This window comes from Aedes albopictus, chromosome 2 (assembly GCF_035046485.1).
Source record: "Aedes albopictus strain Foshan chromosome 2, AalbF5, whole genome shotgun sequence".
Taxonomy (NCBI): Eukaryota; Metazoa; Arthropoda; class Insecta; order Diptera; family Culicidae; genus Aedes; species Aedes albopictus.
In genome coordinates this window covers 109,610,311-109,634,549 of record NC_085137.1, presented here as the reverse complement: position 1 = coordinate 109,634,549, position 24,239 = coordinate 109,610,311, and the positions used below count along the sequence as shown (strand labels likewise).

The 24,239-nt window shown below is 39.5% G+C and overlaps 1 protein-coding gene across 5 annotated transcripts in view; it reads left to right on the top strand.

Annotated features, from left to right (window-relative positions):
- The first annotated feature begins 7,846 nt into the window (after positions 1 to 7,846).
- The window catches only part of LOC109420651 (breast cancer anti-estrogen resistance protein 3 homolog), a 161,617-nt gene continuing 145,224 nt past the window's right edge, over positions 7,847 to 24,239 (top strand). The window contains exons 1-2 of one of the 5 annotated variants that reach the window (XM_029852958.2): positions 7,847 to 8,146; positions 21,972 to 22,284. In XM_029852958.2, the coding sequence (XP_029708818.1) occupies positions 22,242 to 22,284 (43 nt within the window). In that variant the 5' untranslated portion in view covers positions 7,847 to 8,146; positions 21,972 to 22,241. Of the gene's footprint in view, positions 8,196 to 21,948; positions 22,285 to 24,239 lie in introns of all 5 variants that reach the window. The other 4 variants (XM_029852955.2, XM_029852957.2, XM_029852956.2 and 1 more) reach the window with 4 other exon arrangements.

Here is a 24,239-nt window from a genome sequence, read left to right as displayed (position 1 = left end):
TTTCTTTGTCCTTGCTTAGAGTTTATCGATCAAAACAATCAATTCCCATCATTCCATATAACGATGAAAACTTCATTTGTTTCAACAAAATGGGGACCATAAACATGGCCCGGATGCACTCACACATCTTTAAAATTCTTACCCCAACATCGCCACAACGAAGAAAGTGTTGCAAATCCATCATTTCAACTTCCAAGTGCAGTTTTGGCCGTGATGGATAACGCGCAGGTACTCAAGACAGCATCCTCAAAAAGTTGGTCGGTTTCGCTTTTTTGCCTTTTTTATTCGTTCTCGCTTCCATCCGTTTGCCGAGTGTCTAAAAATAGATTTCCGAGCTGCCGCAGGAGCTGCCGTCACCAACACAATCACATTCCGGTTTTGTTAGTAGCAAAAGTGCAGTCGTTTAAAACAATCTGTCATTTTATGTTGAAACTACCAAATCTCAGTTTGTTCTAACAAACTGTCAAAAATTTCGTCAAATGAAAATATTTGTATTATCAAACAATGGAAAAAGTTCAGTTTAAACTAGAATTAGTTTGTCGCTATAGCAAACTGAAAAATCGGTTGATTTGAACTAGAATTTAATTGTGTTTACAATTATTTTTTCTGCGTGTAGCTCTACGTGTATGATTTTGTGGTCGTGCGGCTATTGTCACCAAACATTTAGTCGCATAGTGCTGAGGAGCGTGGGTTCGATTCCTGCCGCAGCTGTCAGGAAAAGTTTTCGACTGGGCTACTGGGTGTTGCATGCTAGTGCGTTGCCTAGTGTCGTGCTTCCTTCAAAGAGCGAATAACTCGCTGGAAGCATTAAACGTGTTGGTGTTTTTTTACGTTCGCACTGGGAACTTGGCATGCCTCTCTTCAATGTAGTGTTCTTTGAGCATTTCTGCAGTTATTACTTGAAGGGCTTTCTTTGCCTGCCATTGCAGGAATTTGTATGAAGCAAGCACATTGATACACAATATGCCCGGGGAGGTCGAGAAAAGCTCTCGATCGGAACAGAAATCAAATACGCCGTCTCTGGATTGGCGATTTCAAGCCTTCCCGGGTAGAGCGAAATGGCAAATGAAGGGCAAATTTTACCATTAACATAGAATGTTTGAATGGCAAAATTTGCTAGTAGTTTGTTTGAAATAAGAGTTAAAATAACAAAAATAATAACTAAATCTCTATGGCATAACCACTAAAGAATAACAGATTTTGCCATTGTAATAACAAAATAATAGCAAAAAGAATGTCAAAATAACAACATATAGGGTGTCCCAGAAAGTATGGGCACAACTTTGTATGACGAAAATACAATCATTTTCTCAACTAACAACAATTTTTATATTTTTGTATTTTTATTCAAAGTATTTTCATTGATACCTGTAAAGAGATTATACATAAAAAAGGGTTTTTGCATGCAGAACATTTATAATAAAAAAACAACTTCTAAAACTTCTGCACAAACTACTTTTTTACGGTTTTGCCAAAAACCCGAATTCGAAACAATTTTTTCTATTTTTTTTTGGCATGTTATATTCGAAAACATGATTCCTTAGATGGTTGATTGAATTTTTTTTATAAAAATATGTTTTGCCTGTGCGTACGGGTACTTCAAATTTTTGAGAAAACTGAAAAAATCGCCTTTTCTATTTCTGGATAAGACATGCCCACAGACATTCGAGTTTTAAAGGATATTTTAACGAGAATAAAAATAGTTCAATCTACACTTCATAATGCTGGAGCATTAATTTAACTTATAGTGAAATTTAATTGTAGTTTTCTGCATGCTATGATATTAATTCAGATGCTTGTTTTTAACTATTAGAAAATCGGGGTTTCAAAAATATCGATTTTGCTGTTTGAATTCATTTTTCAGGTTCAAAATCATATGTTTTCAATTCAAACTAAGGGTTATGTAATAGATACGCATGTAGAAATACACGGATATAATTTTTGAAATTTTTATTGAGCTTAATCTCATACGTAGAAAACAATTTGTTAAGCGATGCCATTGAAATATATAGCATTTTGTGCAGAAGCTTTGAAAGGTCTTTTAGGAAATGTTCTACCGCATTCAAACGAAGTGTAAAATGCAAATTCTAATGATTGGCATTTGATGTTAATATATTAAGCCAGGATATGTGTGAAAATAAAGTTTGTTTATGCATCCATTCCCAAATGGCAGAGCTGCAAAGTTGTGCCCATACTTTCTGGGACACCCTATATTTTATTATGATGGTAAATTATGTTATTGTTTTGGTTCTGTAGCAGGATGGTATGATAGTAACATTTGTTATTATTATGCTATTATACTATTTAATAATAACTCGCCAATTGCAAGTTTTACACTGATAGCATATTTTGTTATTTTTATGTCATCCTGAGCTATTAAAAAAAAACTAAAGAATTGCAAATTTAGATATGATGACAAAATATGTTATCCTTTAGTTATTGGTTTGTTATTCACCTCTACCCGGGTTATCAACAAACAAATGGAGACACTTCAAAATATACCATTCTGTGCTAGTTTTGCGTTGTCTGCCATGTTGGAAAGGAACTGATATACGGATTTGCCGGGAACAGCATCTAATGATTTCAGGTTCAATTTTCAAAGGTACGCAAAAAAACACGATCATGCGATACCCCAAAATTTCGTGGTTTTTCAAGATTCATCATTCTAAGCTGTTTTTGCGTTGTCGGAAATGCTTGCTCCTGCGATTCCTTCAGGGACTGCTCCACAAATACTACGAGGAATACCGCTATCGATTCTCCCAAATATTTCTCCAGGTATTTGTTCATAGTATTGACGTGTAATGATTAATAACAAGAAACGGCAGCACTGATGGTCATGAGGTTCTATTTTAAGAAAATTTCAATCTAGTACGTTAGTTGGTGTCAAATGACGAAGTTGTAAATAAATACATTATTCGCTGCAATTCCTGTTTCATTGAGATAACCAACACATAGAACTTATATTAGAAATTCCAGGCACTCTAGATGGGGGTTCAATAGTAATTCCTGTGAGATTCCTTCGACAATTCCGCCCAGGACTTCTCTAGAAATTTATATAATATGTGCTAAAAATTTAAAAAGCCTAAATTTTAAACAAAGTGTTTTTTTGTAAGCCAACTATGCTATTATGTATTTATGTATACTCATTTGAATTATGCCATACATTTTAGAGAGAATCCTTGAGTACGTTTACCGGGATTTTAAAAGGATTTCTCTAGATAGAAATTCACAACGTCGCACGTGTCTTCTAAGGATATTATTTTCTTAAACTCATTTTTGGCCAGTCATGCTGTCATGCTGTCATGATAAAATCTAAAGTTTTTGTTGGAGTTCTGTTAGGGTTCTTTTCAGGGATTCTTTCTGATTTTTTTCCAGTGACCCTTGAAAAATACTTTCAGAGATTCTTTCAGGAGTTCCTTTATAAATCACTTCAGGAAATTGTTCTTGAAACTACAGCATTTTGTAAGTTTCCAGGCATTGCTTCAGAGATTCCTTGAAAAAAAATAAGAAATTTCTATTGGCTATTACTTCACAAGTTCCTCTAGGAAAATTTATTAGGAAATTTTATCTACTAATACCATTCAAACACCCTACCAACTACGTCACAAGTTGGCGCCTATGACTGTAACATATATTCTAGTGTTACAAACTTTATAAAAATTGGAGTGTGCATTGTCTAACTAACTCCCACAATCACGGCTGATCGGACTCTAAAGAAGTTGATCATCAATATTAATTTCTATCCCCGATCAGTCTAGATAGCCGTGTAGCTGCGGTAGCAGTTTCCTCAACTGGCTAAGAATATCACTACGGATTGCCTGATCCGGTGGTAAAAGTCCACCAAACAAGCGACCTCTAATTCATGGTGTCAAGGAATGAATGGTTAGGGGGGTCTAATAAAAACCTTACCGTGAACGGAGCCTGTGGAGTACCAGGGCACCCTCCACCGTATTTTGCTCTTACTGTGTTAAACGGAGCAATGACGCAGTGGACCTTATTTGTCTCCGGGATAATCGGCTACTTTTCATACGTCTCAATTCCGAGGCCTAATAAAAGTGGGTAAATGCAATCTTTCATGACAGGAATTAAGTTCGTGCAGGGTAAACCTTCATCACGCATCTGCTGTGTTGAGTCGAAGGTTAAAAAAAAATGACTGGAAGTTGCGCTTATTCAAGAGCCATGGTCCAATAAACAAAAGATTCTTGGGGTTATGACACAAAATAGAAAACTATTTTATGATGAGCAACAAGAACCGTTGTCTTACAGTGATAGACATCCATTTAGCCGAGGCTAAAAAAATTTCAAAAAAGTGTCAGGAAACTCATACAAAAGATTTTATGATAAAACTTTTTTATCGTAGTGATAGTATATCTACACAGATCGAAAAAAGAGTGTAAAATTCTGTGACATATGATGCACATAATTGGAGCGTGGGATATCACAGAAGTTTACATGACATATCATGTAAAGTTAATGAAATATCATGTAAACTTCCATTATATGTCATATAATTCAGCATGACTCTGAGAGTTTACATGACATATAACAGAAATTTACATGATATGTCATGTAAACCATCATAACATTAAGTTTACATGACTAAAATGAAGTTCACATGACGTGTAAATCTCATTATTTTTATCTGTGTAGTACTGTTTCATAAAAATGTGATACATCACACTTACATATACACTGAAACAAAAACGAGAGTAAAAACCCTTCAAATTTCATTTTTTGCCTAGACATTCGTTTAGCCGAATTGTACAATTTTTAGAATTCCATAATAAAAAACTATCAAACTTCGAAAAATATCCAACAAAATCATTTTGTATGGTGATCTGCATTATTGATCGACTTTTAAATCATGAATTAGATCGTTTTTGGAAGTGTTGCCATATTAATTTTGCATGCATCTCATATAAATATGTCATAATATTTTAAATGTTTCTCAATTGAGATTTGATGTAGTTATTTTTATCGGAAGTGTTTCAAAAGAATCTAATGAAAGTTTCATGACCAAAGCAGGTTGAAATTTTGCGAAAAACAACGTTTTTAACAGAAAAAAATAACATAAACCATCAAAAAATCACGTATTTAAGTATTGTTTTGTTGAAATATAATGGTTTCACTTGCATAAATCACAGCGTTTACTACAATTACGTCTTCTAATAGCTCTCAATATCTGCTAGACTGTATTCTGGCTGGAATAATATACATTGGACGGCTCATATTTCGAGAAATGGCACCGAAAGTATTCAAATTTCTAGCATGAACTACTTGTTTCATAATTTAGAGATTCTTTTCAAATAAATCACATTAAAAATTAATGTGGTTCACAACTAAGACTCATTTATAATATATTTCTTCAGATTGAATGAAATAAGCCAGTTATTTAACCAAATCTTGCATTTTTGTATAAGCATCTGCTTTTCAATAAACAGGGTACACAAAATCTCACACTTCTTGCAGTTCTTTCACTTTGCAGTCTTCCAACTCATTTAGTAATGGTAGTATCAAACAGGTATATTCCACAGGCATTAGGGCACGTATTTATTTCAATGCAGAACTATTTATTTTAGCTTTTATCAATCCCATTTTAAAGTTTAACCAACCAAAAACCAATAAATTTATTTTTTCAAGACAATTTATGCAATAATTTGAACATTTCTGACAATAATTCTGTGCCATATTTTCAAAACTGCTAATCTAGCTTACGTTTGAGTGTTTCCAGAAATCAGTTTTCTTAAATAAATTTGTTTATCGTCGCTTCTCCTTATCGGGACATTTTTTTATAATATTTCTCTGAATTTCACAAATAAATAAACTTTTAAGGTCAAATATCTTACTAACACGTCATAAACTAAATGCCTTGGAGTATATTCTCGAAATATACTCACGAAATTGTAAAAAATCTATTGAAACCCAATTTTTCATTTACCTCGGCTAAACGAATGTCTAGGCAAAAAATGAAATTTGAAGGGTTTTTACCCTCGGTTTTGTTTCAGTGTATATGTAAGTTTAATGTATCACATTTTTATAAAACTGTACTAGATATACTATTACTACGATAAAAAAGTTTTATCATAAAATCTTTTGTATGAGTTTCCTGACACATTTTTTGTTCTCGGCTAAACGAATGTCTATCACTGTAGTACGCAAAAAGTTAAAATGCTGTCCTATTACAGAGTTTATCAGAAAGGACATTGTTGTGGTCATGGTAGAGGTACCAACCACTAGGGGTAAAACTAAGATCGCTGTGGCTTCAGCTTACTTTCCTGATGATGTTCCTGAGGTACCTCCTCCTGAGATCGCATCATTAGTTCAATTCTGTAAAGAAAACAACAAATCGTTTATCATTGGCTGTGACGCCAATGCGCATCACACGGTTTGGAGTATTACGGATATTAACAGTCGAGGTGAGTCACTATTAGAGTATCTGTCTTCCAACAATATAGTCATTTGCAATAATGATACCATCATCACCATTGCCATTGTCACGTGATAAACCTACTTTCTCAAATGCAATTAGACAAGAGATCTTGGATCTAACACTGTACAATGCTTTGACAAGATCACAAACTGGCACGTGTCAGATGAGATTTCACTATCTGATCATAAACACATAATCTCCAATTGGAGTGGTGGAGATTATTCTAGAACTGCATTTAGAAATCCCACGAAAACGAACTAGGATCAATATGTAGAATGGTTGAATACGCATTCATTTACAATGGGAGAAACTATTGATTCAATCCAAAGGTTAGAATCATTTTCTCAAAGAGTAAATGGAAGCATCATCAATTCCTTTGATAGCAGTTGTCCAACCACACAATCGTTTTAAACTAGAGACGTGCCATGGTGGGACTTTAAACTGGGTCGCCTTAGAAAATCTTCTCGTAAAATGTTCAATAGAACGAAACAAACGGGAGATTGGACTCTGTACAGGAAAGTCCTGATTGAATACGACAACGAAAATATACGAAATACGAAAATACGAAAATCTAAAAGAAAATCTTGGATGTTGACATGTGAAAACATAAACAGCACTCCTGTATTTGCAAGACTACAGAAAACGCTTGCAAAAGATCATTCAAATGAATTGAGAACTCTGAAGCGCGACGATGGAGCTTTTACCAAAACTCCTCCTGAAACTTTGGATTTAATGATGGAAAGCCATTTTCCAGGTTCGGTTCAAAGTGTGGATTCCAATGATATTATATCTCTGGAAGGTGAAGGATGTCCTAGTATAATCTATACGGAGTTAGATAGTACAATATACTCCGCCTCAGATTTAGCGGATAAAATCTTTACGAAGACCAAAGTGGACAATACAATAAGACCATTTCAGCTTTTTAACAATTAACAGCGGCACCAACAATGTTTATAAGATTTGTGCTAAATACAGCCCTTATTTGCCCCAAATACTCTTAGATTCACGGTGACTGGCGACTTTCCGGTAGATGTTGATCTGTCATTTTGTGCGAAAATCGGATCAAGTTTTGTGTTTTCTTTAAAGCTACAGGCTAATTAAGTAAAAGGGATCAAGTCAACCCAGTCTTTCTATAGAATGAGCGTTGTTTAATAATGCTCTGGATAATGATCAAAACTCGATCAATTTTATTATTAAAATAATTAGATGTGATATTCATGAAAGTTGATTCAAAATATAATGTTAAAGTTTACCCCACGTGTTGCAAATAAGGCATTCTACCTTACCGCCAGTCAGTGTTGAAACCGCGCGCGCATCGGCAAAACAACACACTCGCAGTCGCTGCAGCACACCGGTTATAGAACACGCGTCCGGCTAAGTAAGCAGTTAAGAAGGCGATTGCAACTCTCTTCTCTGTCTCGGAACACTTTGGGGGGTATGGCATATCGACACACCAGTAGTGTCAGTTCCCGACTGGCTCCCGATTCGAATTAACACGTTGTCGTTGTCGCCTTCGTCGTCGTTAAATGGGCGATAATATCCACGCGATACGCGGCACACGGTTCGTGTTACAGTTCAACAAGTCTTCTTGAAGTTCGACGCGTCTAGCGATAAAGATGACGATGATCATCGCGCGGTCTATCGGTGTGCAATTGTTTGCAAATATGTTGTAGGCCTAATCGGGCTGGCATCGGGTACCTTGGCTGGAGAGAGCGAGTGAGTCGTTGGTAATATGCCAGCTAACAACCAGCAGCGTGGTGTTCAGGTAGCAAGTACCGACTGCTGCTACAACGTGTTTAACAACAATGTGAATGTGTCAGCAAATACAACGGTGCGCTCATCCGCGTCAGGGAGTTGCCCGGTAGCGCAATTTAACAGCTGACCTGCAGGCGGCGGGCGCGACGCAACGACGCGAATGCTGAATTGGCTGACTGGTTGACGTTGGTGGTTTGGTTCGCTATCAAAAATGCAGGATAAAGGTGGATGGGCACAAAAGCCGATAACGAGTGCAAGTGGAAAAAACAACAACCACGAATCAGTATGAAAAGTGTGCTCTGTTTACCTTTGCAAATTAATTAATTGTCCTGCGGTGGGTAGTTTTTTTTTTGTGTTGCCAACTCACATTGGGACGACGGAAATATAAAAAAATGAACGGATTCTCTTGGGAAGGATAGAAATATGAGACTAATTCATCTAGCGAATGACTTGGGAAAGCGCCAAGGAAACCGCTTAAATATGGTCTCATGAGAATCTTGTAAGCAATTCTTCTACTTTGGATTGGAAGTCTTCCACTAAGAAATTAGGCTAATGTTTGTGACACCGTGTTACAGGAGTCTCCACTGTATAGGCTGTACTGAACAGAGGATGAAGAACTCTCCTAAAACTGCTTGGGTTGGTTATGTGCAATCTAAAAAGAACGAGTATGTATTATTTTGGAAATATATGGTTCTGACTATCTTTTTTCGATGTTATCCCACTGTGCAGCTGCTGATTTGCTCCGTGGTACTATGTACCGTGAAATGGTGTAACTATATTAATTTAAGGCCAAATGGCTCATCATCAGCACAGGCAGCTAGGGTCTGGGACCATTTGGGCAGGAGCACCTATTTTGGGTACTTGCTGCTATAACTCAGTAAATTTCAAACCGATTGACTTGTATTTTGAAACATGGCTAGGTACTGTGCCTAGCTGATCGTGTCTCAAAAATCAAGCCAATCGGTTCAAAATTGACTGAGTTATAGCAGCAAGTGCCCAAAATAGGTGCTTCTGCCCAAATGGTCCCAGACCCTATGTTGGATTTGTTGCGCAAAATTTCAAAGTGATAAATCTGAGCGACAAAGGCATGAAAAAGTATCATCCTACATGCGAATTTTCTATTATTTTTTTTTGTGAAGCAGTGTTTTTTTAGTTTTATTGTTTTATAAACTACTATCATAATCTGCAAATAACCACACTGGACCCTCTTTTTATGCACCTGGCTCAATAACTCAAATACGAAAATAGATATCGTAATTCTGAGCACATTGTCGATTTTAGTAGAATAGGGTGTTTTTTCGTCGAAAAGAATTTATGTTTTTTGTGACCCTTTTGAGAACATTAGGCCCCGCGGGGGACCAGTTAGCCTTGAGATACGGACTCCAAATTTTGGCCGCATTGTTTTTAGCTTAAAACGATCGTTTTACAATATTGAACTTTTGACATTTCCATCATTTAAATCGTCTGTTTCAGGGGATTTTCAGAAGCCTTCAAGAGAATCTGATGGGGCTTCAGGAGCGTTTCAGCGCGTCTCTTGGGGGTTCCTTGTGGCCTCAGGGACGTCTCAAGGGGTCTTAGGAGCGTTTCGAGGAGTTTTAGGGGGTATCAGGAGTGCTCAGGGGCGTTTCCTTGAGTCCCCAGGGGGTCTCAAGGGCGCTTCTGGGCGTTTCAGAATGCTTCCAAATGACCTCAGCTGCGTTTCAGGTATTTTTAGGGAGATACCGGATGATCTCATGGGCGTATCAAGAGGGTCACATGGGATTACAGGAGGTCTCAGAGGCTAGAAGGGGATCTCAGAGTAGGCTCATTGGTGACCGCCGACAACGACACTAGCAGAGAAATTCGGAGACGTATTGTGGCAGGAAATCGAGTTTAATTTGAACTCTACGATCGAACAAAGCTCGCCGTCACATGAATTCAACTATCTACAAAACGCTGATCAGACCGGTAGTCATCTATGGGCACGAAGCATGGACTCTACGTGTAGAGGATCAACGCGCCCTTGGATGGTGTTGCGTACTATCTACGGCAGTACAGATGGAAGACGGCACATGGAGAAGACCAATGAACTACGAACTGTAGCAGCTGCTGAGAGAACCAACCATCATCCAAACCGCAAAAATTGGGAGGCTATGCTGGGTGGTTTACGTCATCAGTATGTCGGATAGCAACCCGACTAAAATGGTTCTCGAGAGTCATCCGACCGGACAAGAAGACGTGGTGCGCAACGAGTTAGGTGGGTCGATCAAGTAGAGGACGATTTGTGGACCCTTCGCAGAGTGCGGCTCCAACTTCGCACACAGCCACGGATCAAGTAGAATGAAGACGACTCCTACTTACAGCAGAGGACACCCAGGCCTTAGTCTGACCGATATCCCAAGTAACACAGAAAACATCTTGAAAATTCAAATATTCAAGAGATGTATTATAAAAGTATTATAAGCACATCAGAATACATCTTTGGTTATTTTCAAGCTCTTATAAGGTTGAGCAGTAACAAATAGCAAAAATATGCGATTTATCGCACATAGGCTTTACCATGTACAACATACGTTGATTAAACAAAAAGACAACCACTTTAGAGCTTTAAACAAATAGACCAAGACAGCAACTAACATTCTCGTCCTACATAACCTCACATATTTCACGATTACTTTATCTAATTACAATATGTTATGGCTTAAACCGAAATAAGACGTGTCACATGTAGTTTGCTGAATAATCTCTCACATGCTACTTCCAATTCCAGACATCGATGAGCTATTGGCACAATCAAAACAGGTGCTAGAAATCAATCTGTAGGTCCACTCACATCAACCTGCCTTAAGAGATCCAAAGTATGAACTAAGCCGACTGTTCCAGCTAAATCCCTGAAATCGTAGAACCACTTCTTGCATTATAAACCGTTGCAGAGCACAGGAATTTCGAACTCCGGCGTAACCCCTTCTTCCATAACAAAAATGTTCGGGGCTCTGAACAACTGCTGGAGTCAAATAGTTGATAACCAAATCTATCCCCGTTAAATGTGATTTCTGCCGGGATGCCGTCTTTCTCTCACTATATTTACGGCTTACAAATCATCCATGGGTTATATCAAACCTTAAATACCGGTTACCGATTGAATAATCTCGCCGAAACTATAGAATAATCCGACGCGGTCGTGATCTGTCCAGTGCAGTATCAACAAAATAAACAGCTCCAATATTCACAACAATTGTTTTGACAGTTCAAGTTCAGCAAAGTAAATACGAGTTATATAATAGTTATTTTGCCGTAGTTTTTATGTTTGCTAAACATGAACTAATGAGTATGTTTAATGAATGTAATTTCTAAGTTATTCTAACTTTAAACCGTAACATCTGCAGAGATATTTATGTGTAAAATCCCATTACACTACTGGCTTAAACAATGAAGACAAACTTAGAAATAATACACAAGTTGGCATTAATATATCCCTCGAATTTTAATGTTGCAACAAAAAAAAATACACATTATAGTTTGAAACAAATCAGAAACAAGCCATGAGCGCAATCATAAATTCGTTAAAATTGAATTAGTTATTCATTTTTTTGAACGGCACTGTGAGATTTTTATCGAGTCTGCCATATTGTTTCATTGTGTAGTTTTGAGAAAAGTATCAAAAAATAGGCATTATAAGGGTTGTTTTGGGAACAATATTTATTTGTCTGAATGCGGTGCGTTGGCGCTTGGAAAGTTGAGAAGTACTATTAGCAGTTTCGCCACAAATCTTGAACGGCAAGAAAAACAAGACTATCATTACACAGAAAGACCAATTTCATAATTTCTTATCCGAGTATTTAACATAATCTGACTCCATCATTTGGGAACTATTCCAGGTTCGAGAGCTATACATGTAATTATTAACACAATTTGTTTTGTTTTTTTTTTCTGTCGGTATTTACGCTCAAGTGAATTCACGTATAAATATGTCACATTTACTTGTTATAAAAATGTTTTTTGCCAATTATATAACTCTAGTATAACTTATATCAACCGCATGCCTAATTGTAGCGGTAATAGTATCTAGGTATTTTGCCAGTTACTGTCATTGGCGAATAACTACAGTCAGGTCTTTTTTTACGCGGTTTTGATTTACGCGGCCGCGTAAATGAAAACTCCATACAAAAAAAAATTTCATCGTCTTATTTTCGCATGTTCGTCGAGAAATGGTGAGACTTTTTTTACGCGGTTTTTTTAATTTTGAACTGAGTTTTTTTTTTACGCGGTACGTATCCCCCGCGTAAAAAAAAACCTGACTGTAGATTGCAACTAATGATTTTTCGCAAGCTGGTTGGAACGTACCATGACCGTAATTATAAGCATTATAAGTGAATTGCAATACATGTTATACAACTTCTAAGGTGTTTTTTTTTTTATTCTTAATCACTTAATCTAATTTACAGCTCTATTGTCCACTGGGGCACTACGTGAGCAATTTCAACTGACAGCTGCACTTACATTTTGTACAGCGCCTAGATTCTATTCTACTTTATCGAACTGGTTGCCTTTCTGCTGCTTTCACTTTTTCTACTTTATACCTAGTAGAATGATGAGCACAAGGTTGGTGATGGATGGCCGTTGTTCCTTTCCAGTCCGATTGGGGGTCCATTATGAGTAGCAGTTCGCCGATGTCCAGGTATCCGGGTCCGTTTGAGCCACGGGGCTCAGAAGAGGGTCAGTGTCAGTTGTTCTCGGGGGAAAAGCAACTGACGAAAAATCGCAAGTGCCGGGGCTGGGAATCAAACCCATGACCATCCGCATATGAAGCGAACGTGTGTTAAGGTGTTTTATAAGCCGCCATTTTTTGCGCTGTTTTGATTATATAGGTGACGAATTTTGAGTAAATATTACATGAAAAATACTACCAGCTAAGTATGAAACCTGAATTTTAAACTATTATATAACTAGTTGTGTTACTTGGGAAGATAAGTAAAGGTAATCTCAGAGGATTTCAGGAAGTTTTCAGGGGCCTCCAAGGAGGTTTGATGGGGTTTCAGAGGCATTTGAGCAGGTCTCATGAGATTCAAAGGAGTCTCAAGGGCACTTCATGCGATCTCAGGGGATTCCAGCAGGCCTCAAAAATGCTTCAAAAGGTCTCAAGAGCGTTTAGAGGAGTCTCATGGGCGTTTATGATAGTTTCAAAGAGTCCCCGGATATCTCAGTAGCGTTTCAGAGGATTCCATGAGATGCCTGGGCCGTTTAAGGGAGTCTCAGATCCATCTCAAGTGGTTTTAGGGGGTGTCAGAGTTTCTCAGGGATTTCAGGGGGTACCAATCGATCTCAAGGGGGTTTCAAAAGCGTCCAAGTCAACTTTAGGGGTGTGTCAACGGGGTCCCAGATGTTTGAAGATCTCAGGGATGCTTCAGGATATCTCAGGGGCGTTTCGGGGGCTCCAGGGATCTCAGTGGGATTTCACGGAGGCATTTTCGGGGGTGCCTGTGGGTGCTTCAAATGGTTTTAGAGATATTCCAGGGGGCCTTCTGAACACGAGTTAAGTTTAAAAAGCTAAATTAACTTTTGAAATTGATATGTAAACGACTGAATGTAGGCAATTTCCTATGAAATAAGCAAGTTCAGCCCAGCGCTGTTATTGGTCGTGAGCTTCACATGACGATGAACAATTGTTAAGTAGGCCCTTTCATCGTCACAAGACAAAACGAGCATTCACGCACTTCGTCATGTCATTTTGCATTGATCAAGCGTCATGACGGAAACTTTTATGTTGTTTTGAAATTAAATTTTCACCTGGTCCAAGCAAATTTAGGCTAGCCGTTGTATTTAACAGATAGAGAGGATATACATTTATGCTTTGTAGGTTTTAAACAATGACAAAATCCAGTAATGTTGTAGTAATTGCCTTGTTTACAACCATGTCACGCTCCGTCATGACCGAAAAATGAGCGAATATTGTTAGCCTCTCTTGGTCTTTGCCTCCCGATTCGATGACATTGAGAGAGGCACTTCTGTAAAATTTGCGTGACGACCTGTGGTGACGCTGACGGTTTTCAAGCCTGGTTCAGCCACATTAAATTACTTTTTAAATAAAATCTAAAAATTAATAACTGATTCTTATCTAGAATGGCTCTATTACATCACAATGAAGGTTACACAAAAATGTTAAACAGAAAATTCACAGGTGTGTAATACTAGTGACAATCGATTGTTAAGTATCAACGGTTTCATCTAAGTGAAAAACACATTTTAAAACCTTTGAAAAAAAGTAATGTAAGACTAACTTTTTCTAAAAACTGAAAAGTCCACACTCATTGCTAGCCAAGCCATCCATGAACTGAATGAGGAAAGAACTTTATGATCATAACGACGTATAGAAGTTGCTGGTATGGAATAACAATTTAGTACCCAATTGATCAAATCTCCTGGTACCCTCTAGAAATCGCTTGGGTCCCCCTTGAAACGCCCCAGAGATCTCCTCCGTGGTATTTACTGAAACTCCCTGAAACACACCTGAGACCCTCTGAAACGCCCGAAGACCCTGAGACCCCCTTGAACGCCCCATGATACCTCATAATACGCTCTGAAGCCCCCTGGGATTTCCTTGAAACGCCCGTGAGACCTCTTGGTACTCCCTGAAACCCCTTGGGTCTCTTTTGAAACGTCTTCGAAACTTTCTGGTACTCCCTGAAACTCCCTGAAACGCCCCTGATACCTCGTGGAACACCCCGGTGTAATCATCGTTTGTTGCAAGAGGCACTTTTTGGTAACAAAGGATGAAAGCAACAAAATGTCTATTATTTGCTGCGTGAGATTGACACACCGCCCCTGAGCCCTACAGAAGCACCCCTTGAAGCCTCTGTAGTCCCATTGAACTCACTGAGGCCCTTTGAAGTGTTCTTGAGGCGCCCTAGAATCCACCTGAGACCCCTTGAAATCATGTTGCGTCCGAAAGACCCCCTGGATTTCCCTGGATTCTCTTATCTTCCTCTGACCCTGAGACCACCTAAACGCCACTGAGACCTATTTGTACCTCTGAAGCCCCCTTGGACTCCCTTGAAACATCTCTGAGATCTCTTGGTACCCTGTGATACTCCTTGAAATTCCCTTGAAACGCTCCTGAGGCCTTCGGAACACCCCTGATACCCATTGACCCCCAGAGACCATCTGGAACCTCCATGTGACCCCCTGAATCGTCCCAGAAACTGAATTTGTGGCAAACAGAGATTTTAACAAATTAATACATTGCCAAATATACATTGCCTCCAGCACAGTCAATTTAATTCTTTTTACCAAAGTTACCTCGTTCAACGGTATATCGATAGTTGAATGGCAAACAGTGGTCGTGGTGACAGACAACGGTGGTGGTCCGCTGGCCGGCAGTAGTCTATAGATTCGATTGAGTTTGTTTGCGGTTACTCGGTGTTCCGCGGGAAGATTCATTCATTTTTTTTTTTCAAAGTAAGCCAAAAAAGTGACGACCCAATCGCCAAGTGGCCATCAGTGGTTTTCGCGTGGGCGTTTTTGTGTCTTTATTTGGACTGTTGTCGCTGTGCTGCTGCAAACGTGACAACATTGACAACTGGTTCCAGAGGATGGGAGATTATTCCTCACGTTGCAACGCGTTGTTCGCCCTCGTATCTGAAATCTTAAGCTGCGACGACGGCGACAAGCTGTGAAAGTTAAAGTGCGTGATACAATGTACCTAGCGCGATCCGAGAAAGCCCTCGAAAATTTAAACAGATAGAAACAACCACTTGCGCCATGAAGTCGCGTTCGGTCATCAATTCACTTGCTAATAGGAATTCGACATATGCGTGGAGCGAAGTGTCGTCATCCGGAGGCGCCGCTATTGAGTTCAAGTGTCCGATCTTGTACGCGGCGGCGACGTACAATTACAAATTGCTATACGGGGTGCATGTATTGTATCCCACTTTCTGATTTGACAATGTTCCCCCAAGGCAACTTCATTACTGAACTGATCTATGTTTTCTAGTTCCGTTGAACGTTGGATGGTTCCATGAAAATAGTATCTATACCATGACCAGTTAATACTTGTAATTGATTGAGTGTGAATACAGTGAATTGAAGCTTCGTTCTGGTATTCGATATAGATAAGGAAAAGAGGTTACAAACTCTGATAAGAAGCCGTTGAATGTTGTTGTGACCATCTGGCTGATCTAGATTGGAAACGCATCGTTGAGTGATAAATATAACAGTTCGATCAATTCTTTTGATTGTTCAACGATATTTAATTTACAGATATAGTTACAGTGCGACCGTTTGGACAGGTGATCCTGATTTAGGCAGTCCTCACATTATGTAAGTTTTTTCTTCGAAAGGGAAGCAAAGCCGTTGATCTCGAGATAAACTAGCCTCTGGCTAATAATATTGTTAACCCTTTGAAGCAGGATTTTTTTAAAGCGTTGTTATAGAGTTTTTTCTACGTATTTCTGTGGTTTTTGTGCTCAACAACATAGAAACGCTAGAATATGAGGCAGAATATTTTTTTCTGAATATCCCTGGTCATCCAAATTGTTCTTGAGTTCAGATCCTGAAGTCTACAGATGTAACGGTAACTTCTTCATTCAGGGTTCCTGATTTCCACTTTTTATCTTCTTCCACATTCGAAGACAGTCAGCAGCGAACGGTTGTCGCTTTAGTTCGTGTGTATGCTTGTCAGCGACGACAGCAAACTCCGGCGAACGGTGGGAAGCCACACTTGGAAATTACTCATTCGTCCACATTCGCATCGCAAGCGAATACGATTCGTGAGTGATGCGATTGATATTGTGCATACGAATTTTTGATGTCTTCGAATTATTTTCTTTGCTAATCTAGCATTTCAGCAACAATACAGTAAAAATGTATGCATTACATGCAAAAATTCTCTTCTACTTATGATAATAGCCGCTTCGATCGCTCACCAGCATTCTTCACCATTCGCCATTCATTCATTCGCGTGCGATCCAGACTGCGACGAATGGCAACGAATATTCATGTCAAGCAGCTGGCTCATCGCTTCCCACTGGTGATGGGGTTGCGTGTTTGATCACGACGATCCGTTTGCTGCTTCTTTCTCGATTTGCTTCAGCAAAGAGGAGTGAATATGAATGGAGTGAGGCGAATATACCGATCCTTGTCTTCATTATACAAAGCTACGATTTGTAATCTATCATGTCCAGCAAGTATTCTGAAAGTTTGTTAGACAGTATCAGATCAGTTGGGATATCCTAGGTCATCAAAATTGTTCTTGAGTTTAAATCTTAAAGTCTTCGGGAGTAACGGTAATTTCATTCATTATACAAAGCTACGATTTGTTTTATGTCATGTCCAGCAAGTCTTCTGAATACGCAAAAGACAGTATCAGATCAGTCGGGATATCCTAGGTCATTCATACTGTTCTTGAGTCCTAAAGGCTACGCGTGAAACGGTGACTTCTTTCATTTTGAAAAGCTACGATAAGTAATCAATCATGTCCAGTAAATCTTCTAAATATAAAATGGACATCATCAGATCGGCTGGGGTTATCCAAACCATTTTGATGTTAAAAATCTAGCATCTACATCTACATCAATTGAAGTTTCTGTTGTAATGACTGTATCTATTTTATTTATTCAGCGGTAATAACAACACTTATAATTAAACAGAATCAACAATTCTTCACCACAACCCTCGGTTCGTGGCTGCATCCCTTATCCTAGGACGCGTCCCATATTTGCCTTTAGATTTATGCTCGAGAAGTGGTTTCGAAATATCTTAGTTAGTTAGTTAGTTAGTTGTAGGGAAGTTTAGTAATCCTGAAATATCTCAAAGGTATTTTGAAATGGTTCTGAGTTTCACAAAAGTTCACGGATTTTTTTTATAGCACAAATAATGACTACAACGAATGCAGATTAAAAAAAAATAGTTTCATAAAAGATTGAACAACCTTAAATATTTCAAAGGCATAGAACAATGCCTACTAATCTTCAAAGAATATTAGTAAATATGATTCATTATGTATTATTATTTTGTGTAGCAGGCTGGCAAGTGTAAATATAAAGCTGTATACTCCATGACAGATTAAATGACCTAAATAATCACAAATCCATCATGCTGAGAGTTCAGAGGTTCATGGACTCTATGAGGTAGTGTATCGATAGGTCGGCTCCAGAGGCACGTTCTCCTCCGTTTGTGAAATTTGTGCCATAAGTAGTAACGTTACTAACTAAAACAAAATCACCCCATGTTACAGTGGTTGTTTTCATCAACTAAGCTCCATAACAGAACGACCCAAGTAACAATGAATGCTGAACAGTGAGAGTATAAGTTGAACATTGGCTGGTTAATGGTGCCAGTGGCTGAAAACAATGACAGCTGAATATTGGTCTGAAGTATGGCTTGTTCAACCTCTTTAACCAGCAATATATAAGGCCGGTACAAATATTTATTTCACTTTTTGTCCTACCACTCTTTGGCTCGTCGAGGGGGGGATAAAAATAATTAAGCATTTTATTTGAAAAATATTAAAAAATCAACGGATTTGTTAAAGAATTTTTAGCAGGACTATTTTTTTTATCTGCCCCCTTAAAATGCAAAATCCAGCCAAAAATTTTTGAAGGGAGGGGGAGACAAAAAGTCAAAATTAAATTTTTATCAGCCTCAATGGCTGAATATAAAGTTTAATAGAATATGCTTCATCTGTGTAACCAGCTTTAGAACATAAACCAGCCTGCACAATTATCCATCTGTTGTTCAGCCTTTAATCAAATAATTTTTGACAGTTGACCCAAGCAAGTTTTCGTAGTGTCCACATCGCTTCTCCAGCCTCAGTGCAGACTCAGTTCAACTGTTTTTGATTATTCAGACACAATGAATTATGCTCTCGTTTTCGGGGATCTGTATACAATTGTGTGTGATGTAGATGCTAAGGTCAGTGACTATAAATGAGGAGATCCGAATTCAATTCCCGGTTTTTCACATAAATCAATTTCTACATTCCAATACATCTCTTCTAGGAAATAAAGCAGCAAATAATGAAATTAGGCTTAGGGCCTGTCCATAAACTACGTAGACTCTGAGGGGGGGCAGGGGGGTTTGGCCAAAGTCTAGGCTCCATACAAATTTCGAAAATTTTGTATGAACAAAAGTCTACGAGAGGGGAGGGGGGGGGGGGTCTGAGATGGCCGAAAAAAAGTCTACGTAGTTTCTGAACAGCACCTTACGAAATTGTTTTTTTTTTTAATTTTTAATCACAATAAATAAATTTGATTGATTACTGACCTTAGGATTAACCTTTCAAAGAACCTCTAATCAGCTAAAGGTTGAATGAAATCACCCAAATTAGATGTTTAGGAGATGATTAAAGGATTGTACCTCTTGTGCCCAGCTTTTGTTCGAATGAAGGCTGCATTAAAATAGTTAGAAAAACGTTTGTACAGCTTGTAATTGTTACCTGGGGATGGCCCATAATATCCCCAAAATATATTACAACGCCTGTTGTTTCTCGAGCTACTTGCAGTGGATGTAACACTACTTATTGTACTAGCAAAAGCTATTGTCACAAGTGTAGACCTGAAGCTGTGGTCTCCGAAGTAGTTTGGTGGATCTGGAATATTTCAAAAGTTTCTTGGAATGACTCGTGCGATGCCAGCGGGACTACACATTACAGTTGGATCTTTAGTGTTACAGTTTATTATGAGAATTACTCTTGTTACTGTCAAGAGCATAAATTCAATACTTTTGGACGACCCTTGATGTCCCAAAGGTTCATAATAATATATAGTAGACATCAGGTTGATCCAGTAACTGCGATTGATTATGCAACGTTACTCAGTATAGCAGTATGGATGCTGTTACGAATGTAGACCTTGAAGTTCTGAACTCCAAGGTAGTTTGGCTGACCTGGAATACCCACATTGTGTCTCTAAATGATATTTGATATTTCAATGGTTTCCCTCAGATTATGCAATGCTATTATTTATGGTGAACATGAAGTTATTCTTGTAGACTTGAAGGACCTCATTATAGGACAGTTTGGACGACCCTGAATGTCCCAAAGGTTTATAATAATATCAGATAGACTTCAGATTGGTTCAATAGACACGGTTAAATATGCAGCGTTACTCAGTATAGCAGCCATATGCTGTTACGAGTGTAGTCCTGATGTTCTAAACTCCACGGTAGTTTGGCTGACCTGGAATATCCTTATAGTGTATCTAAATGACATTTGAGATTTCAAAAGCTTCACGAATCCCAGCAGATTATGCAATGCTATTATTTGTGACGAAAACACATAAAGTTATTCTTGTAGATTTGAAAGACTTCATTATAGGACAGTTTGGATGACCCTGAACGTCCCAAAGGTTTATAATAATATCAAGTAGACTTCATATTTGTCCAGTAAATGCGATAAATTATGCAACGTTACTCAGTATAACAGATATGGCTACTGTTACGAGCGTAGACCTGAAGTTCTGAACTCCAAGGCAGTTTGGCTGACCTGGAATATCCCTATAGTGTCTCTAAATGACATTGTAGATTTCAAGAGCTTCACGGATCCTAGTAGATTATGTAGGTAATGCTGTTATTTATGGCGAAATAAAGTTATTCTTGTAGATTTGAAGGACTTTAAAACAGGACAGTTTGAAACACATCCCAGAATATAAAACACCTTTTGATATTCTTGACGAAGGTTAAATTAATATATATGAACGTAACCCATATCCAAATTCAGTTTTTAGAACAACTAGTATGTCAATAATTTTGTTTCTCCAAACTTTTTGATTTTCAGGATGTTCTAGATTGTCAGTGAAGTCTCAAATACTAATATTCCCATTTTTCTTAAAAGAAGCCGTTACTATGCTGGGATCATATATGACCTCTCCGGCTCCAAAGGGTTAATCCAAATAAAAAAAAAAAAACATATAAAAAGTTTAGCGATATTTTTTTTGGTTTTTGTGATATGATGCTTAGAAAATAGAAATTCATCCACATTATAATTAGAAGGCTGCTATCCTGACGTCAAATTCAATTATTCCATGTCTCAGGCAATAACAATTCACAGCTGTTGAGCCTTCCAGCAATTCCACTTCTCAGATCTGTGCTTAGATTCCACTCTAAGTATCACACACACCGTTCGTTCGATAAAGGTGCACCCAGACTAGGTAGCGCGCACGATTAATGACATCATTCACCCCAGCAACCAGCCAGAGTTTCTCGATCTCCTCCGGCCTGGTACTGTATCGGTTCTCATTAGGAATTCCAAAACATATAAAACACATATGGACCACACTCATCCACCACCGCCGTCACCAGAAGCCAACAGTCAGCTCAGAATCTTTCGTCACCCCTCAGCATCACGGGTCTTTACCTTACCCGTGATGAGCTTCATCGTGCAAAAGTTCTCCACACTCAACAACAGCAGTATCATCGCCTGACTGCTGCTGCTGCTGTTGATGGTGGCTCATCATCCCACCGTATTTGTACAAAGTCGGGCGAGGTGATGGAGGCAATTAGTTTGGCCGTTTTGTTTTGTGTCGGCTTTTGGCGTGTGGACTGTCTGTGGAAGATAGGGTCATTTCGTAAGCTCGGAATAATCGGCTTTGCAATCAAGAACAGACTTCTTTTTTCGGGAGTGCGCTTTCGGCGGGACTTTTTATTCGGAATGAGTCTGTGAAGATCACATTTCACTGTGGTGACAACGATCCTGGCTATGCAGTTTCGTTTGATATCTACCTCGGGATGGGAATGTGAAGGTACTGCCTTATCTTAATGCCGGTTGTATTGTTTGCTGTTTTCTGATTAAGTGCGGCGAGTTTGTTATCAACAGAAGAGTGCGCTTTGAAGCTGATTGTTTAAGATTTCTAACAGTAAATAAGTGAACCGTGAAGAAAATTCCGTGAAGCATCGGGTCACGTGTGGTCTATACCTGGAAAAGCAAAACGAAGAAAGTGTGCCCAAGTGGGCTGAATAAGTGTGTAACAAGTGCAAAACCAAAATACTGAGCTGAATACATAATGATTGGAGCCAACACCCGTTCGAATTATGAGAATTCTTAATCAGTAACAAGTGTCATGTACGAAACAGTTAGTTAAACGACATGGGTAAAACTACGAGCAAATTAGATAAACGGCGATCGCAAAGTAAGTATATATAAATATAGATCATGTATCAATCCGGTTCGGGTGTGCGGTAATTAGAGACAGTAGGTAAATGCGTGTGAATGGCTGAGACACGGGCCTATCCGATACAGTTGCTCTTACACTAGACTGGTTCAAGAATTTGGCTTGGTATTTGGTAGAGCTTTGATACTGGGGAAAAAGTCTCGAATTTTTCTATTTTATATGTTGCAATATTAATTTCTATAGCGCAATTTAACTTATCTACATACATACATACTTACATTTATTTGTTCAACATCATTAACACAAGACATAATCAACAATAGTACGCCACAATACTCGGTTTGTGGCTGCCGCTCTCCATTCTCGGTCGCGCCCAATGCTCGCCAAGTCACGCTCCACCCGCTTTGTACATCGTGCTCTCTGCGCTCCACGCCTTCTTGTGCCAACCGGATCAGTTGCAAACACCAGCTTTGCAGGGTTGTTGTCCGGCATTCTTGCAACATGCCCTGCCCACCGTATCCTTCCGGCTTTGGCCACCTTCTGGATGCTGGGTTCGCCGTAAAGTGCAGCGAGCTCGTGGTTCATCCTTCTCCGCCACACACCGTTCTCCTGCACACCGCCGAAGATCGTCCTTAGCACGCGTCGCTCGAAAACTCCGAGTGCTTGCAGGTCCTCCTCGAGCATGGTCCATGTCTCGTGCCCGTAGAGGATTACCGGTCTTATTAGCGTTTTGTACATGGCGCATTTGGTGCGTGGGTGAATCTTTTTCGACCGCAGTTTCTTCTGGAGCCCGTAGTAGGCCCGACTTCCGCTGATGATGCGCCTCCGAATTTCACGGCTCACGTTGTTGTCAGCCGTCAGTAAGGATCCGAGGTAGACGAATTCCTCCACCACCTCGAAAGTATCCCCGACTATCGTAACATTACTACCCAGACGGATCCGGTCGTGTTCGGTTCCACCTACCAGCATGTACTTTGTTTTTGAGTACAGTGTACAGCTCTGCCACCGTTCCAAATGTTCTGGCAATAATGTCCATGTCGTCCGCAAAGCACACAAATTGACCGGATATTGTGAAAATCGTTCCCCGGCTGTTGAGCCCGGCTCGTCGCATCACACCTTCCAGAGCGATATTGAAGAGTAGGCGTGAGAGTCCGTCACCTTGTCGCAGTCCCCGGCGAAATTCGAATGAACTGGATAGTTCACCCGAAACCCTTACGCAGCTTTGCACACTCTGTTGTCAACCGGCCGTCGATGAAGCCGGCTTGAAAACTTCCCACGAACTCATTAGTTTTAGGTGACAGACGACGGAAGATGATCTGGGATAGCACTTTGATGACAGCATTCAAAATAGTAATCGCCCTGAAGTTCTCACATTCCAAATGGTCGCCTTTCTTGTGAATGGGGCAGATTACCCCTTCCTTCCACTCCTCCGGTAGCTGTTCGGTTTCCCAAATCCTGACTATCAGCCGATGCAGACAGGTGGCCAACATTTATGGGCCCATCTTGATGAGTTCAGTTTCGATGCCATCCTTACCAGCTGCTTTGTTGGTTTTGAGCTGATGAATGGCATCCTTAACTTCTCTCAGCGTGGGAGTTGGTTCATTCCCGTCCACCGATGCACTGGCGTCGTCGTTTCCTCCGTTGCCGTGGGTTCCCGTGCCTACGTTCTCCACGCCGTTCAGGTGCTGATCGAAGTGCTGCTTCCACCTTTCGATCACCTCACGTCCGTCCGTCAAGAGGCCTCCGTTTTTACCCCTGCATATTTCGGCTCGCGGCACGAAGCCGTTGCGGGATGCGTTGAGCTTCTGATAGAACTTGCGTGTTTCTTGGGAACGGCACAGCAGTTCCATTTCTTCACACTCCGCTTGTTCCAGGCGGCGCTTTTTCTCCCGAAAGAGGCGGGTCTGTTGTTTCCGCTTCTGTTTGTAACGTTCCACGTTCTGTCGGGTCCCTTGCTACAGCATTACCGCCCT